The sequence below is a fragment of the Hemitrygon akajei genome, chromosome 16 (assembly GCF_048418815.1).
Source record: "Hemitrygon akajei chromosome 16, sHemAka1.3, whole genome shotgun sequence".
NCBI lineage: Eukaryota > Metazoa > Chordata > Chondrichthyes > Myliobatiformes > Dasyatidae > Hemitrygon > Hemitrygon akajei.
In genome coordinates, this window is record NC_133139.1 from 7,097,473 (window position 1) to 7,115,701 (window position 18,229).

The 18,229-nt window shown below is 40.5% G+C and overlaps 1 protein-coding gene across 12 annotated transcripts in view; it reads right to left on the bottom strand.

Moving 5' to 3' along the window:
• Positions 1-18,229, bottom strand: part of LOC140739720 (transcription factor 12-like) — a 175,233-nt gene that overhangs the window by 73,296 nt on the left and 83,708 nt on the right. For all 12 annotated transcript variants that reach the window (XM_073068173.1, XM_073068171.1, XM_073068175.1 and 9 more), the window contains 3 exons: positions 7,943-8,010; positions 5,560-5,695; positions 4,574-4,623 (listed from right to left, as the gene is read on the bottom strand). In XM_073068173.1, the coding sequence (XP_072924274.1) occupies positions 4,574-4,623; positions 5,560-5,695; positions 7,943-8,010 (254 nt within the window). The remainder of the gene's footprint in view (positions 1-4,573; positions 4,624-5,559; positions 5,696-7,942; positions 8,011-18,229) is intronic.

An 18,229-nucleotide genomic window follows, 5' to 3' on the forward strand; every position in this document is an offset into this window, starting at 1 on the left:
ATCCAGGCAACATCCTTGTGAATCTCCTCTGCACCCTTTCTATGGTTTCCACATCCTTCCTATAGTGAGGCAACCAGAACTGAATGCAGTACTCCAAGTGGGGTCTGACCAGGGTCCTATATAGCTGTAACATTACCTCATGGCTCTTAAAATTCAATATCACGATTGCTGAAGGCCAATACACCATTTGCTTTCTTAACCACAGAGTCAAACTGCACAGCAGCTTTGAGTGTCCTATGGACTCAGACTCCAAGATCCCTCTGAACCTTACCATTAATACTATATTCTGCCATCATATTTGACCTACCAAAATGAACCACTTCACACTTATTTGGCTTGAACTCCATCTGCCATTTCTCAGCCCAGTTTCTATCAATCCTATCAATGTCCTGCTGTAACCTCTGACAGCCTTCCACACTATCCACAACACCCCCAACCTTTGTATCATCAGCAAATTTACTAACCCATCCCTATGTTTCTTCATCCAGATCATTTATAAAAATCATGAAGAGCAGGGGTCCCAGAACAGATCCCTGAAGTTGGCAACATCCCTGATCACTGGTGACCAACTTCCATGCAGAATGTGACCCCGAGTACAACCTCTCTTTGCCTTCTGTGGGCAAGCCAGTTTTGGATCCACAAAGCAATGTCCCCTTGGATCCCATGCCTCCTTACTTTCTCAATAAGCCTTACATGGGGTACCTTGTCAAATACCTTGCTGAAATCCATATAGACTACATCTACTGCTCTACCTTCATCAGTTTAGTCACATCCTCAAAAATGCATGTTCAATGAATCAGGACGTCATGTGCAGTAAGTAGCAGGGGAGGTGGCACAGTAGCATAGTGTTGTTACAGTGCTAGCAGACTGGGTTCAATTTCTGCCTCTGCCTATAAGGAGTTTGTATGTTCTTCCCATGACCATGTGGGTTTCGTCCAGCTGCTCCAGTTTCCTCCCACATTCCAAAGATGTACCAATTAGGGTTAGTGAATTGTGGGCATGCTACGTTAGTGCTTAAAGCATGGTAATAGTTGTGGCCTGCCCAACACAACCTCGATGATTCTCTTTCTTGAAAATTATGTATTTCGCAGTGTGTTTCAGTGTACTTATGACAAATAAAGATAATTTTTTATCTCTTTAGTGCTATAAAACAAACTGCATGAGCTTCACAGGGAAATAGCAAGGCACATGAACAAAATACATGGTAAAGAAATAGCTTTTGGAGAGAACTTTGTTTTTGAAAGGAGCAGTGAAATGAAGAGTGTGATCTGCAAGTTGGGCTCCTGTACCGGCTTGCTGGCTGTGGACTCACTTTCGTGAACTTCATTCCATGTGTTATTTGTTTACTTTTTACTGTTTGCACGATTTGTTTTTCCCCCCACACACTGGGTGTTTGACTGTCTTTTTTAAAAATGGGTTCCATTGTGTTTTTTTGTGGTTGCCTCTAAGAAGATGAATCTCAAGGTTGTATACAGTATACATTGATAATAAATGTACTTTGAACTTTGAAAAGCAGTGGGGAGGTGCTGAGAACAAAGTCGAGCGTTTAAATAGTGGAGTGATTATTTATTTATTGGTATACAGCGTGGAATTGACCCTTCCAACCCTTTGAGTAATGCCACCTAGAAACCCCCCAATTTTAATCCTAGCCTAATCATAGTACATTTACCATGACAGATTAACCTACCGACTGATACGGCTTTGGACTATGGGAGGAAACCCATGTGATTACAGGAGTACATACAAACTCCTTACAAGCAGTGGTGGGATTAGAGAGTCAAGAGACCAGAAAGCACAGCTATTCCAGAATTATAAACTCATGACAGATTAGTTGGCCTATTATGTTTGTCCCAGATTAGAGGGATGGATGATGAGAGAAAGAATATGGCCATGGACAAATTCAAAAACAGGGAATTTGGTCTTTCCACCTCATTAAAATAATGACATTAAACACCATTGAAGTTTCCTCAATTTTCTCTTCAGTTTTGTTTCCTTCTAATTTTTGATATTAGATTATCACCTGGTTGATAAAGGTGAGCACCATAAAACAGTTTTTGTTCCTTCATTAGGGCTTTTCATTTTAAATAATCTCCTTCAGAATTTTGCAAAACTTTGACAGTCAAGATTCTGCTGCAATATTTTCCCCCTGAAAATTAAGGAACATTACAGCAAAGTTGTAATGGTTGCTGTGGTGAAATTGTCCGTTTGAAGGAGCAATCTTATTCTCATTCCCCCACCCCCCCACACACAGCAAAATGCTCCACTTACAAACATTTATCTAATTCCTTCTTAAAAGAAAGTACTGAATTTGTTTCTACCTCTTCTTTTTCAGGGTGTGCATTCCAAACAATCATGTAAAAATTCACCTTTTGTATGTCACTTAATATTCATCTAAAAGTAAACCAATATTTGATCCAGTTGTAAAAACCATTGCAATACCATCAATAAGGTTCTTTAAAATGTCTACTAAAATAAGGCTGTGAGAATCTTATATGCCAATATGATGACCTAGAATGTCTCTCCCCCTGCCCCCCCCCATTGTGGAAAAAAAATACTGTTTTGAGGAGTACTGCAAATTGTGGACACCCTCAGGGTGAAGGAGCAACACTATATTTCATCTGGGTAGCTTCCAACCTGAAGGCATGAATATCCATTTCTGCTTCCGGTAAAAAATATTTATCCCTTCCACTCTCCTTTCTTCCATTCCCCACTTTGGTCTTTTACCTTTTCTCACCAGCCTATCACTCCCCCCGGGTCCTCTCCTCCTCCCTTTTCTCCTATGGTCCATTCTTTTCTCCTTTTAGATTCCTTCTTCTCTAGCTCTTAACCTTTCCTACATATCGATCACCTTCTAGCTAGTCCTCCTTCCTCTCTGCCCACCTTTTTATTCCACCATTTTCCCCCTTTCTTTCCAGCCCTGAAGAAGGGTCTCAGCCAGAAATGTCAACTGTTTATTCATTTCCATAGATGCTGCCTGACTGCTGAGTTCCTCCAGCATTTTGTGGGAGTTGCTTTGGATTTCCAGCATCTGCACACTTTCTCGTATTTATGAGTTATTTTTGAAGTAAAGCGTAGCTTTTTGAGAACAATGAGTAAGTTTAAACAGTCTTATTTAGAATTCTCACACAAACTAAAATTTAATATGGCCTAGAAACCACAATTATCAAGAGGTCAGGGTATTAAATTCCCAATTCAATGTGCCTAAACAACAGAACATATATACACACACACACACACACAAACTCTTTGCTTGTCTCCTGGAACAAGTTCAATTCACAATTTATCATTCAGTCTCTGTCTCCAGAATCAAGCTACTAACGTGGCTTTCAAAAGCATCTAAACTCCCAGGAGTGTACTTGTATAATTATGTTTTAAGATAGCAGAGACTTAAAAAGTTTTTGAATAAAAATATGCTCAATTCTTAAAGGCAGCTACCTTTTTCAATGTTAAGATTTTCCCATTCTCTTTATTTCAACCAAATACCAGCAAACCAAGCACCTTCCAGAGCCTCTCTCCAGCTCAATAGTAGTATTGGATTGATTTAGACATACAGCCCGAAACAGGCCCTTTTGGCGTAATGAGCTGCACCAGCCAGAAATTCACCTATTTAACACTGGCCTAATCACAGGACAATTTACAATGATCAACTGGTATGTCTTTGAATTGTGGGGGACAACCAGAGCACCCAGAGGAAACCCACATGGTCCGTGGGAAAACATAAAAACTCCTTACAGTAGGTGCCAGAATTGAACTTGAAACCCCAAAATGCCCTGCGCTAACTGCTACGCTACTGTGGCATCCCCCCACCCCCCAGAAGTAGGTAGTCATCATAGTGGTTGAGTACAATGTTCTCCTATGGGATTGCCTATTGGTGGGTCTTTCAGGTGGCTGTGGAGCCTCATGCATGGCCAGCCACCACACGGTCTTTGACAGATCGGGGTCAGGGTCCAGTGGCATGGAATGTACGACGACTGAGAACCCTTCACTGCTGTAGCCTTCCACTGCTTTCACTACCAGTGTGATATGTCATCATCTTTCACCAGCCACACCTTTGAGGTGTCTGCTGGATCTCTCTTAGTCTGGAACATCCCCTTGTCCTTACCAACTTGGGTGACCCTAATAGGAGCTAAGCACCTAATAGGAGCTAAACTCCAAACAGCATCACTCTCGGGATTTCAGGAACTCACAAGCCTTTCCACCACGGCGAGGTGACGATTCATGGGGAAGCTAGCTCATACTTCTTAAGAAATCTTACAACATGGTAAAGGAGTCCAGTATTTTTTCCATGTGTTTTCTCAAGAACGTTAAGTTTTGGTACAACAACAGTGAGCAATGTGTAGTGAAACAAACTATTTCATTTATTTAGTGGAAACTAAACATTCATGCAGCCTGCTAACAAGCTATACAAGAATATTTTAAAGATCACTAGCATACAGCTCAACATGGAAGTAGTCAAAGGCTTTCAGCCACCTTGCTTGCAAGCAAATGAGATACTTTCACCATTTTTTATTTTTAGAATTTACTATTGTTTTGAGAAATTTAGAATTGTTAAAATAATTAACAAAAGGCTTACCGAAGAAGGCAGGCCAGGAGGCACCTTTCTTACTTTCTTGGGCTGGGATTCTAAAAATGTGAATGAAGATCCAAAATTATTATAACAGTCATGAACAGGAATTGAAGTTTTTAAATCAAGTAAAAATATAATTTAGATGAATAATCCATTGAACAAAAGAGGATGCAAAAGAGAGAAGATACAGGGTTACCGAATGCCATAATGCATTTATCAGATACCTCAGGAAAGGTAATTACCTTTTAAATAACCAAGATTTTAATCTATATAAAGCTAAAGGAAATGCATTCCAGACAGAAAAGATGCCCAGTAGTGATTACAAGAAGATTTGGCAATCTGATCAAATTGATATGATAAACCAACCACATTTCAGTTACAAGGATCAACTTTACTTGCCATATACATTTACATGTATTAGGAACTTGCTGTGGTATGTTGGTCAGGGTGCAACATTCAACAAAAAACACAACAAAATTTAAAAATTATAATAAAGAATTATATAGAAAATAAAGTTAGAGGTTAAAGTACAAGTATAGAATAAAACACATAAGCATTTACAATGTAAAGAGCATTATAAAAAGTGGTTTAAAGTGTTTACAATGCAGTGACTGGGGTAATAGATGGAGGGGGTTGGGAGGAGAAATTTATGTCACAAGGTGAAAAAACATGGCTTTTTCCTCATAACTATTTAACTAAAAGAAACTAGAAAGGATGGACACAAGAGATTCTGCAGATGCTGAAAATCCAGAGCAACACACACAAAATGCTGGTGGAATTCAGCATGTCAGGCAGCATCTATGGAAATGCTTATTCTATAACCATTTATACTGCTCATTCATTTCCAGAGATGCTGCCTGACGTACTGAAATCCTCCAACCATTTGTGGAGAGAGGATAGAGCTAATTTTCAATTTCTAAACAGAATTGCTCAGCTATAGGAACACCAAGAACACACAGTAATATAACAGAAGACAACACTGGTGATGTTACCTAGACTAGTTGGCTCTTGCACTGGCCTTCTGCGAGGGTTACTGGCAAAGGGGTAATACTGGGAGCTAGGTTTGACTCCAGTCGGTGACATTGTTCCCGAATTGGCCATTCCCATTTCAGAATTCATAAAAGTTCCCTGTATCGTAAAATAAACAAACCCACAATTAACCCAATCATAAACACAAGAGATTTTGCAGATGCTGGAAATCTTGAGCAACACCAAGTGCTGGAGGAACTCAGAAGGTCAGGCAGCATCTATGGAGAGGAATAAGCAGTAGTTATTTTGGGCTGAGACTTCAACTATTTATTCCTCTCTATAGATGCTGCCCATCTTGCTGAGCTACTTCTGTACTTTACATACGCTATTAATTCTAATCACCCAGGATTATAAAATACACGTAGAAAAAAAGGATTTAAAAAAATTTGCATCTATTTTAACACGTAACCTATTTTTTATTTCTCACCACATCATTCTAAAGTAGTGCACCAAAATTCAATTTTATTGGCATTTGACTGTACATATATTCAGCCAAATGAAACCACATTCCCCTGGACCAACACAGCACATAAAACAAATTAAGCATTACCATAAATAAGTTAATAAAATACAATTCAAAATGCATATAGTGCACAGCACAGGTAAACAGTAAACAATACAGTAAATAGTAAACAACTTGTTGTCCTAGTGACGAGACCTCAGGAGTGGCCAGGTACTCATTAATCTCATAGCCTGAGGGAAGAAGCTGTCTGCAGTCCTAGCCCTGATGCTCCTGTACCTCCTTCCTGACAGTAGTGGGTCAAAGAGATTGTGGGATGGGTGATAGGGATCGTTAACAATACTTTGGGTCTTTCGCATACAACACCTAGATCTGAGATTTTAGATGAGAGCTTCAGTGAGGAATGATCATCATTATGATCATGGCCATCTGCCTGAAAATTTCTGACAACCACATCTGAAAGAAGAAGTTAAATCAAATTTCTTAAGCCGCAGTTGGAGTCACACAGCATGCATAAGAGGGAAAAATGAGAAAATAAATTCACAGATTAAAAAGGTTTAGCCCTATTCACCTTTCCCATGGTACAGTACTGTCTATAGAAACTAACTGCTATGTGATTAAGTTAATGGGCTGCTATAGTTTATTTTCTATATGAATCAAATACAAAATAAGGACTGCTTTCTCTGGAGCAGTAGAGGATGTGGGGAGATCTGATAGGAGTTTAAAAGATTATGAGAGGCACAGATAGAGTAGATAGACAGCATCTTTTTTCCAAGGGTGAAATATCTAATGCCAAAGGCATGCATTTAAGCTGAGAGGCGGTAATTTCAAAGGAGATGTGTGGGACAAGTTATTTTAACAGAGAGTGGTGGATGCATGGAAAGCGCTACCTGGTGGTAGTAGAGACAGATACATTAGGGACATTTAAGAGATGTTTAGATAGGCACATGACTGTAAGGAAAATGGAGGGATATGGACATTGCGTAGGCAGGGCAGAATACAGGGGTTCCCAACCTTTTTTATGCCATGGACCCCAGGTTGGGAACCCCTGGATAATGGATTAGTTTAGTTGCCCATTTGATTACTAATTTATTTTCTCTGACACAACATTGTGGGCTGAAGGGGATGCTCCTGTGCTGTACCATGTTCTATTATGCTTCAGATTCACAAGGCATCAGTGAGAGCACCTTATGGGTAAAATGTACAGTAATGGTCAAGGTCATCCAGTTTGGAGGTTTACTAACCAAATACCTGGAATGGACAAGCTGCCTAAGGAAAGGATCGACAGGCAAGTTGTGACTCTGTTGGAGCTTAGAAGAGGGAGAAGGGACTTGGCTTAGATACACACACAATGGTCACTTTATTAGGTACAGGAAGAACCTAATAAAGTGGACAGTGAGTCTATGTCCATAGTCTTCTGCTGCTATAGCCCATCCAATTCAAATACTGAAAGGCCAAGATAGAGCGGATGTGGAGAAAATGTTTTCTATCATGGATGAAGTCCAAAACCAGAGGGTGCGGCCTCAGATAGGATGACCCTTGAGAGCAGAGATGAGGAGGAACTTCTTTAGTCAAAGGGTGGTGAATCTGCAGAATTCATTGCCACAGATGGCTGTGGAGGCCAGGTCACTGGGTACATTTGAAGCGGAGGTTGAAAGGTTCTAGATTAATCAGGGTGTCAATGATTATGGGGAGAAGGCAGGCATCTCAGGGTTGCATACTGCATACATACTTTGATAACAAGTGCACTTTGAACTTTGTACTACTTTGATGCACTGATGTGAAGAAATGACCTGTGTAGTTCGCATGCAAAACAATGTCTTTCACTGTACTTCAATGCATGTGACAATAATAAACCAAGTACAAAGAACTAACCATCCACTTACCTGATTTAATGCTGGCATGGCTGATTCTCTTCCAAATGGTGGAAATGTAACCCTCTCTGCATTTTTCACTATTAACAAAAAGAACATTCAAGTCACAAAATAGGTTAAATTACTCCCGCAGCAGTATTTTCATTTCTGCATTCATACATCATCATGAACAGCATCTAAGCATCCAGTCCCATGAGTGCTGATATCAAAGGACCGGCCATGCAGTTGGAAAACGGAAGCAGAAATCCTCTCCTTTTCAGGAAGGGGAAGTCGAGGGAACACACACCAGTCCTCACCAAGGGTCAGCAGTGGAAAGAGTGAGCAGTTTCAAGTTCCTCAGTGTCAACATCTCTAAAGATCTGGGCCAACATATTGATACAATTACAAAGAGGGTAAGCCAGTGGCTATACTTCATTAGGAGTTTGAGGAGATTTGGTATGTCACCAAAGACTCTTGAAATTACTGTGGAGAGCATTCTAACTGGTTACATCACCATCTGGTATGGAGGGGCCACTACTCAGGATTGGAATAAAAACAGCAGGAAGTTAGCTTTATCAGGGGCACTAGCCTCCCCAGCATCAAGGACACCTTCAAAAGGTGATGTCTTAAAAAGGTAGTATCCCATTGTTAAGAGCCCCCACCATGCAGGACATGCCCTCTTCTCATTACTACCCTCAGTGAGGTGGTACAGGAGCCTGAAAATACACACTCAATGTTCTAGTAACCTGCTTCAAGCAGCTTCAATTATAGCAGTACCCAAGAAGAACGTGGTAACATGCCTCAATGACCATTGCCTAACAGCACCTATATCCACTGTGATGAAGTGCTTTGAGAGTTTGGTGATGAAACATATCAACTCCTGCCTGAGAAATGACTTGGATCTGCTCCAGTTTGAGGTACAAGAGCCTCAGAATCCACATCACCAAGTTCAGGAATAGTTATTACCCCTCAACCATCAGGCTCCTGAACCAGAGGGGATAACCTCACTCACTCCAATAATGAACTGATTCCACAACCTATGAACTCACTTTTAAGGGTTTTACAACTCATATTCTTGCTTGTTTATTGCTTATTTATTTATCGTTGTTATTATTTTCTTTGCTTTTTGTATTTTCAGTTCGTTGTCTTTTGCACATTGGGTTATCAGAATCCGATTTATTATCACCAGCATATGACGTGAAATTTGTTAACTTAGCAGCAGCAGCTCAATACATAATATAGAAGGGGAAAAAAAAATCAAAATAATAAGTAAATCAATTACAGCATATGTATATTGAATACATCAAAAATCATGCAAAAAAACTGAAATATATATTTAAAAAGTGAGGTAGTGTCCAAGAGTTCAATGTCCATTTAGGAATCAGATGGAGAGGGGAAGAAGCTGTTCCTGAATCACTGCGTGTGTGCCTTCAGGCTTCTGTACCTCCCACTTGATAGTAACAGTGAGAAAAGGGCATTAACTGGGTGCTGGAGGTCTTTAATAATGGGCGCTGCCTTTCTGAAACACCACTCCTTGTAGGCTAGTACCCAAGAAAGAGTCGACTAAACTTACAACCCTCTGCAGCAGCCCCTCCATACCAGACAGAGACACAGCCTGTCAGAATGCTCTCCATGGTACATCTATAGAATTAGATCCTCAGAGATCTTGACACCCAAGAAATTGAAGCTGCTCACTCTCTCCACTTGTGATCCCTCTATGAGGATTGGTATGTGTTCCTTCGTCTTGCTCTTCCTGAAGCCCACAATCAGCTCTTTTGTCTTACTGATGTTGAGTGCCAAGTTGTTGCTGCGACACCACTCCACTAGTTGGCATATCTTGCTCCTGTACACCCTCTTGTCACCACTTGAGATTCTACCGACAATGGTTGTATCATCAGAAAATTGATGGTATATGAGCTATGCCTAGCCACAGTCATGGGAATATAGAGAGTAGAGCAGTGGGCTAAGCACACACCCGAGGTGCACTGGTGTTCATCGTCAGCGAGCAGATGTTATCACCAATCTGCACAGATTGTGGTCTCTGTCTGCTGTTTTTCATTCATTCTGTTGTCCATTTTTCCCATTTACCAGGAATGTTTACTGCAATAAATGAAATCTACTTTGAAGTTTGAGCATTGAGGACATGCTATGTTGGCACAAGAATGTGTGGCGAACAGCCTATTACTAATCAGCTCTAATGCCCTTTCCTTGGACAACATCGGTGGCATGGAGAGGGGAGACTTGCAGCTTGGGCAACTGTCTGTCTTCCACTAAAAAAAAACCTTGCCCAGGCTTGCGCCCTGGAAACTTTCCAAGGTGCAAATCCATGGTCTATCGAGACTAACGGAGGCCTACCTACTAATCTGCTACTTTATTCTTCGATGGCAGGAATATTACATCCTTTTTTTTTGTTGTTTACACATTTCACTATATGCTTCAATGTGCTTGTGAGAAATAAACTTGAACCTTAATCCTAGGAGGTTTGTGAAAAGGTAGTTAATTCCAAAGTCCTTAAGGTTGTCATAGCTGGGGTGTGCTGGTAGTGGGGATAAGCTCCAACTAGCAATTAAATGCTCCCAACGGCATGTGTCTCAATTAGCCTCTGACAACCAAGTCCAGTTCCTGGCCTTCAACATGTGGCTTAGTTACTGGTGCCTTAAAACCAGTCACTTCAGGCAGATGGGGCATATCAGGCATGGTTGGCAGCTCATCTACAAGGAAAGCTCTGATTTCAAACCACTGCTGCCTTGTGGGTATACCCACTCATTGAGTAGGCTTCAGTAGTAAACCTAGAGGAAAAATGTGGAGCAGGAGCCCTTAAGACACTGAATTCAATGCCAATGGGCAACTCCTACAACACTGCTAGTGCCAAACTATATTGGTCTTGGCTGTTCCTTTCAATTCATCAGCTGCATTGGCAGCAGTTTGCTTTTCATATCACACTGCCCTGGCTTGTATATCTAGACAGCCAGGAAGTACAGGTGGCCTTCATTTTTCAAATGTTCGCTTTACGACACCTCGCTGTTACGAAAGACCGGTTACCGGTTTTCACTAACAGGTGTTTTCACTGTTATGAAAAAAGGCAGCGCGCACTCTGAACAGCCAAGCTCCTCCCCTGGAAATGCATTCTAGTCGCCATTGCTTAAACACGTGCCTGTGAACATCTGTGCTTTATGTCAATTTATTTTGTGCATCCGTTAGCAAGATGAGCTCTAAGGTATCGGAAAAGCCTAAAAGAGCTTGTAAGGGTGTTACACCTAGCGTAAAACTAGACATAATAAAGCGTTTCAATCGTGGTGAACTAAGTAAGGACATAGTGAGTTTGGCTAAGGAAGCTGGGTTTGTGGAAATTGACAAAGATGATGTTGAAGAGGTTTTGGCATCCCATGACCAAGAGCTGATGCAATTGCACGAGGAAAGGATAACAATTGAAACCGAACACAGTAACGAATGGCCCGAAAGTGAAATTGTCCAGGAACTGAACGTGAAGCAATTGTGTGAGATTTTTGCTGTGATTGACAAATCTGCAATGATTGCAGGAAAGTATGACTTTAATTTTGAAAGGGTACGTAGGTTTAGGGCATATTTGCAGGATGGTTTGAGTGCTTACAAAGAACTGTATGATAGAAAAATGCATGAGGCTAAGCAGTCAAGCATACTGTCGTTTTTCAAGCCTTCCACATCAGCCACAGCAGACAATGAACCTCGACCTTCGACATCGAGGCAGGTAGACATAGAAGGTGACCTGCCTGCCCTGATGGAAACAGACTACGATGAGATGACACCCCAGTCTGCTCTACCTTCCACCACCCCAACCTCCAACGACTCAGCCAAACACACCATTATCAGTGCGCTTGCTGTCTTCCCGAATCCGGTAAGTGAAACTACACTGGACGTACATTATTTCTACTTTATATAGGCTGTGTATTTTTAATGTGTTATTTAGTATGATTTGACAGCTTCATAGCCTAGAGGTTACTGGAGAGAGTGCTTCTGTAGAGAATGCTTGTGCTGAGAGTGCTTGCGTGAGATTTTTGCTACGCTAGATAGTGCTGCAATGATTGCAGAAAAGTGTTTCTACTTTATACAGGCTGTGTATTTAATGTATCATTCCTGCTTTTACTATATGTTACTGTTATTTTAGGTTTTCTAAAAAATTATTTGGCATGATTTGGTAGGTTATTTTTTTAGGTCTGCGAACACTCAAATTTTTCCCATATAAATAAATGGTAATTGCTTCTTCACTTTACGACATTCCGGCTTACGAACCGTTTCATAGGAATGTTCTACCTTCAGATAGCAGGGGAAACCTGTATTATATCTGGTTGAGCCCAACAAATGGAGGGCCTACTAATTAATTCCAAGGAACATTACTATAAGCTTTTAAGAGGATGGTTCCACATGTCTGCCTGCACCATACTTCCCCTGTAACTGCATTCAGTTGTTGTTTTGCTTAATTCACTGTGATGAAATGATCTGTATAGATAGCCTGCAAAACAAAGTTTTTCTACTGTACCTCAGTATATCTGACAACAGTAAAGCGATTTACTAGTTTTAGTGGATAAGAAATGAAAGAACAATTCTGGAGATCAACTACTTTGTGAGTCCCTCAGGGAATCCACCTCGAGACTGTGTGGAATGCAGTGCTCTGGTAATCATCTAATCCACCTGGACATTTTATTACCAAAGCTGAGGCTTTAATGTTTTGGGAAATGGCTGCCCCTCCCCGCACTTCAAAGCTTTAATTAATATAAAGCTGAGCCTCCAAAGTGGAACCTTTAAGCATGCAGCACAGAAAGTAAAGGTACAATACATACTATGTAAAATAACAAGGCATTACACAACACATTTCAAACTTGCATTGCAATACATCAATACAAACAATTTCCCCATTGCTTGTACTTCCTTAAAAGTTTCTTTAATCAGTTGTCGAAAAATCTTCACCATTGTGTTTACATTTCCTTTACTTTTGTACAAAGGAATTGCTGCTCCAACTACAGTAAACGTGCAGAAGGATTATAAAAGAATATAATTGATTCTTTAGTCTGAGTAATCCAAGTATTAAACATCTTGAGGCATTGGTATTATCAACAATAGTTCACATTCGACAGGAAGCACAATATTAAATAGATTAAAAAAATCAAGTTTCAAACATCACACTTTTTATACCTGCCATCACTATATAAACTATGCCCAACTCAAGATTTACTGGGCGTTTATAACAAATCCATTTTATGTTTAACTAAAGCCTGGAAACTAATGACAAAGGCAGCCTGGGAGTTAATTGCTCTCAGTTGCAGATCAATAACTCCTATAATTTGGTTAATCAAAATCGGATTCAGCCCCTACTCAAACCAGGCACCAAAAGCACTACAACTCACGTTTATTACCTCAGACTATTTTCATTGCAATCTCACTTTGTTTAGCTGGTACAGCTCACACCTCTGGGTCAGAAGGTGCTGGTTCCACCTCCATTCAAAGTCTGAACACATAGTTAATGCAGATACTCACTGAGAAGCAAACTGGTAAAATTGCCAGTTTTAGAGACTGCGCCACCCAATTAACCTACCAACCCATACGTCTTTGAATGTGGGAGGAAACCCACAGGGTTATGAGGAAAACGCACCAACTCCTTATAGTCACCGGTGGGATTTGAACCTGGGTCTCCAGCACTACACTAGAGATGAGCTAAGACCCCTTATGCCATTGTAGCTGGGATTAAAAATCCCAGTGCATTAAAACAAAGACTGTTTTCTTGATATTCTCTCCAATCTTTCATAACAACAAAAAAAGATTCACTGATCAATTTCTGCTGCAAGGAACTAGTTTGCTCATCTTTTATTAAACAGCTATACTTTGACAACCTGCTAACTTCCGAATGTACACTGCATCTCATCACCTTCAAGCTAATTACTTATTATTTTTTTTGTATTTGCACAGTTTGTCTTCTTTTTCACAGCAGTTGCTCACTCATCAACTTTTAAGTTCTTTTAAAGCAGGAACACAGAACTAATGCAGAAATACAGCTAATCTGAGAATAAAAGTAAGAAAAAAATTAAGAGTTATGGCAGAGGAACAGTACTAGGCCATTCGGCCCATCAAGTCTCTCTACCATCCCATCACGACTGATTTATTATCCCGCTCAACCCTATTCTCCTGTCTTCTCCTCATAACCTTTGATACCCTTTTACTAATCAAGAACCTGTCAATTTACACTTTAGATGTACCCAATGACTTGGCCTCCACAGCCATCTGGCAATGAATCACAGATTCACTACTCCCGGTTAAAGAAATTCCTAATTTGTTTTAAAGGGATGTCCCTCTATTCTGAGGTTGTCCACTCTGATCCTAGACCCCACCACTATAAGAAACATCTTCTCTACCTCCTTTCTACCAGACCTTTCAATATTCAACAGGTTTCAATGACATCCTCCTTCATTCTTCTAAACTCCAGCGAGTACAGTCTGAGCCTTCAAATGCGGCAATCGGAGTGATAAATATTGTGGAAGCCCTAAAGAAAACCTTCTTGAAACAAGAACAATGGGATCTATAAAATATAACCAATATCAGATAAAGGTAATTATATAGTCAAAAACTGCTCAAGGAATGAAGACAACTGTGCGATGTTTTGAAACCAGAGATCGTGGACTCAAGGACAGCTTCTATTCAGCTGTTATCAGACTATTGAATGGACCACTCATACATTTCTTAAATCTAAGTACCGACTACAGGAGATGGGGTGCTATGTTGAGGTTGTGTAAGGCATCGGTGAGGCCTAATTTGGAGTATTGTTTGCTATCATTGTCACCCACCTACAGAAAGATGTAAACAAGGTTGAAAGAGTACGGAGAAAATTTATAAGGATGCTGCTGGGTCTGGAGGACCTGAGTTATAAGGGAAGATTAAATAGGACTTTATTCCTTGGAACACAGAAGATTGAAGGGAAATTTAATGAAGGTATACAAAATGAGGGATATAGATAGGGTAAATGCAAGTAGGCTTTTTTCACTGACGTTGGGTGAGACTACTAGAGGCTGTTGGGGTTAAGGGTGAAGGTGAAAACTTTAAGGGCAACATGAGGGGAAATCTCTTCACTCAGTGTCGAATGAGCTGTCAGTGCAAGTGGTGTATAGGGATTTGATTTCAATGTTTAAGAGAAGTTTGGATGGGTACACGGATAGTAGGGGTTTGGAGGGCCAAGTTCTAGGTACAGATCAATGGGACTAGGCAGTTTAAATAGTTTGGCATGAACTAGATAGGCTGAAGAGACTGTTTCTGTGGTGTACTTTTCAATGACTGTATGACTAAGGGATGAACTGTTGATCTTTTGATCTATCTGCACCATACTTTCTCGATAACTTGCACTATAATTTGTATTGTTTTCTTTATACAACTGCTTGTTTTATTATAACAACATCAGCAACATTATACTGTTTTACATAAACATACAGTGAATGTGTTAATATTTTGTGATGATGTGCTGGATCATTACTACATGTGTTGCGTGTGACTATCTGTACTCTGTTTTGCACTATGGCCTCAGAGGAATGATGTTTCTTTTAGTGGTATACACACTCGTATGGTTGAATGACAAAAAACACGAACATGAACTTGAACTTTTTAACCACCTTGATGCTTTTACATATGGCGCGAGCGGTTTGGAAAGCAGGCAAACACGCCATACGTCGTGGTTAGCCTGATGCTATTACAGCGTGGCTCAATGGAGTTTAATTCCGCTGTTTGCTATGGTAGCATAGTGGTTAGCGCTATGTGATTACAGCTTGGGACATCAGAGTTAATTCCGGTGTCTGCTACAGTGGTGTAATGGTTAGCACGATGCTACTGCAGCTCAGGGCATTGGATTTGAGTTCAATTTCAGTGCCTTCTATAAGTTTGGTTGTCCTTCCTATAAGCACATGGGTTTCCTCCCACAATCCAAGGACATACCGGTTGGTAGGTTAATTGTCCTATAATTAGGCTGGGGTTAAATGGGGGAGGGGCGGGGGGTGTTGCTGGGCAGTGCAGCTCATTAGGCCAGAATGGCCTGTTCCATGTTGTATCCCTCATAAGTAAAAGTTTTCTCCTGTACCTCAGTAGATGTGACCATAATAAACCAAAACCAATACCTAGGCGGCGTATTCTCGCACCTGTTTAGACTTGAACATCTTTAAATAAACACTACTCAATAAATACTCTAGTAATGTCATGCATGAAAAGGCAGATCTTCTTTGGGAAAAATCAAAGTAATAATGTGACAAGATTGTCATCCTCCCTCAGTAAATGGGACAATAATAAACCAATTCCTAAATTCCTGAAATAGTTTATTTGACCAAAAATTGAACATGAGATTTACAAACAAAATTATTTACCTTTATTCAATACAAGTTCCTTTCAAACTGAATAATGAATAATGTAGAAGTTGGGCATATGCCTAGGTAGGAAAATGTTGAAGACTTGAATTGCTGTCAACATACTGTTATGTGGCTGGTGTGGAAAGGAGGAATGGTAGGATAATTTCTCCATACTTGGAATAGTATCAATGACTCAGCAGAACTGAGGTGTGCTACACTACTAACACTTGAGAGTAACCAAGAAATCATAAAACGTGTAATGTTCATCCACTAATGATTTTCCTGATATCTGCAGGTAAATCCACTACTGGCCTTGGTATTTGGTCACAATCAAGTTCATTGTCATTCAATTGTATACTGCCAAATGAAACAATGTTCCTCCAAACCGAGGTGCACACTACAATATATACAACTCACACACAACATAAAGTAACATCAGCACAAATAAATTAACAAATGACTTGCATTTCTGACAAAAGTTATAAGTAACCAGTATAGTGCTACCAGCATTTCATTTGTGATGACCGTGAGTTCAGTAGTCATAAGGCCTGGAGGAAGAAGCTGCTCCCCATCCCAACAGTCCTTGTCCTAATGCTACAGTACCTCCTGCCTGATGGTAGGGGGCCAAAGAGATTGCTGGATAGGTGAGGGATCATTGACAAGGCTAAGGGCTCTGTGTACACCACACTCATGATAAATATCTCACATTGGTGGATCAGACCCCAATGATCCACTCACGAGGGCTTGCAGTCCTTTGTAGGGTCAGATGTCTTGCAATTCACAATGATCAGGAGGGGATCAGGTCTAGGCCAAGTTCCCCAGTTTGGCTCCCAAGGACCTACATCCAACCAGCACTTTGGATCCAGAAGACCACCCCCCCCCTCCCCCCCAACTCTTAGCAATTTTCAAACTCCTTAAAGGTAGCAGCAGGAATTGCACCTGGGTCATTTGTACTGTAAAGCATTGTGTGATGTGAACCACTATGCTACCACACCAGCCTTACTTGCTGGAGTTTAGAAGAATGAAGGTAGAAATCTCACTGAAACCTACCACATGTTGAAAGGCCTAGATAAAGTGGTTGTGGTAAGGATGTTTCCTATGGTGGGGGGAGTCTAGGAACAGAAGACACTGCATCAGAATAGAAGGACGTTCCTTTAGAACAGAGAAGAGGGGGAATTTTTTTTTTTAGTCAGAAGGTGATGCATCTGTGGAATTCATGGGCACAAACAGCTGTGGAGCCAAGTTACTGGGTATATTTTAAAGCAGGTTAACCCTGTCATGATTAGTAAGGGCATCAAAGGTTACATCAAGGAGGCAGGAAAATGGGGGTAAGAGGGATAATACATCAGCCATGATGGAATGGTAGAGCAAACCTTTTGGACCAAATAGTCTATTTCTGCTCCTACATCTGATACTTAAAGATAATAGAACATTAGCATTGTCAAAGATCCATCGTCTGTTCCACAGTCTCTTTGATCCCTTACCATCAGGCAAGAGGTATCAGGACAGGGACTGCTAGGATGGGAAACAGCTTCTTCCTCCAGGCCATGAGACTTGTGTACTCCCTGCCATTACCCAGCTCTCATCACATATGAAGCGCAAGTAGCATAACATTGTTTATTTTTGTGTCATAAACACACCTTACTCTCAATGTCAATCTTGTGGAATTTTTTTTGTGGTATGATGTGTCTGAGTTTTAAGTACTCTGTTGTGCACCTTAGTCCTGAGGAACACTTTCATTAGGCAGCATACAGTTGAATGGTAAACTTGAACTTGACTTCAAAAACACCAGTGGAATTGGACAAAAGTCAAGATTGAGTAATGAAAGGGAAAATATTTGACAAACACACTACAGTTTGAGGATGCTATTGGCAGAATAGAAGGAAGCTGATGTGATCCTCATGGATTGTGAGAAAGATTGCAATGGAGTTCCACATAAAAGGTCTTGTTAAAAAAGTTAAATGAATGA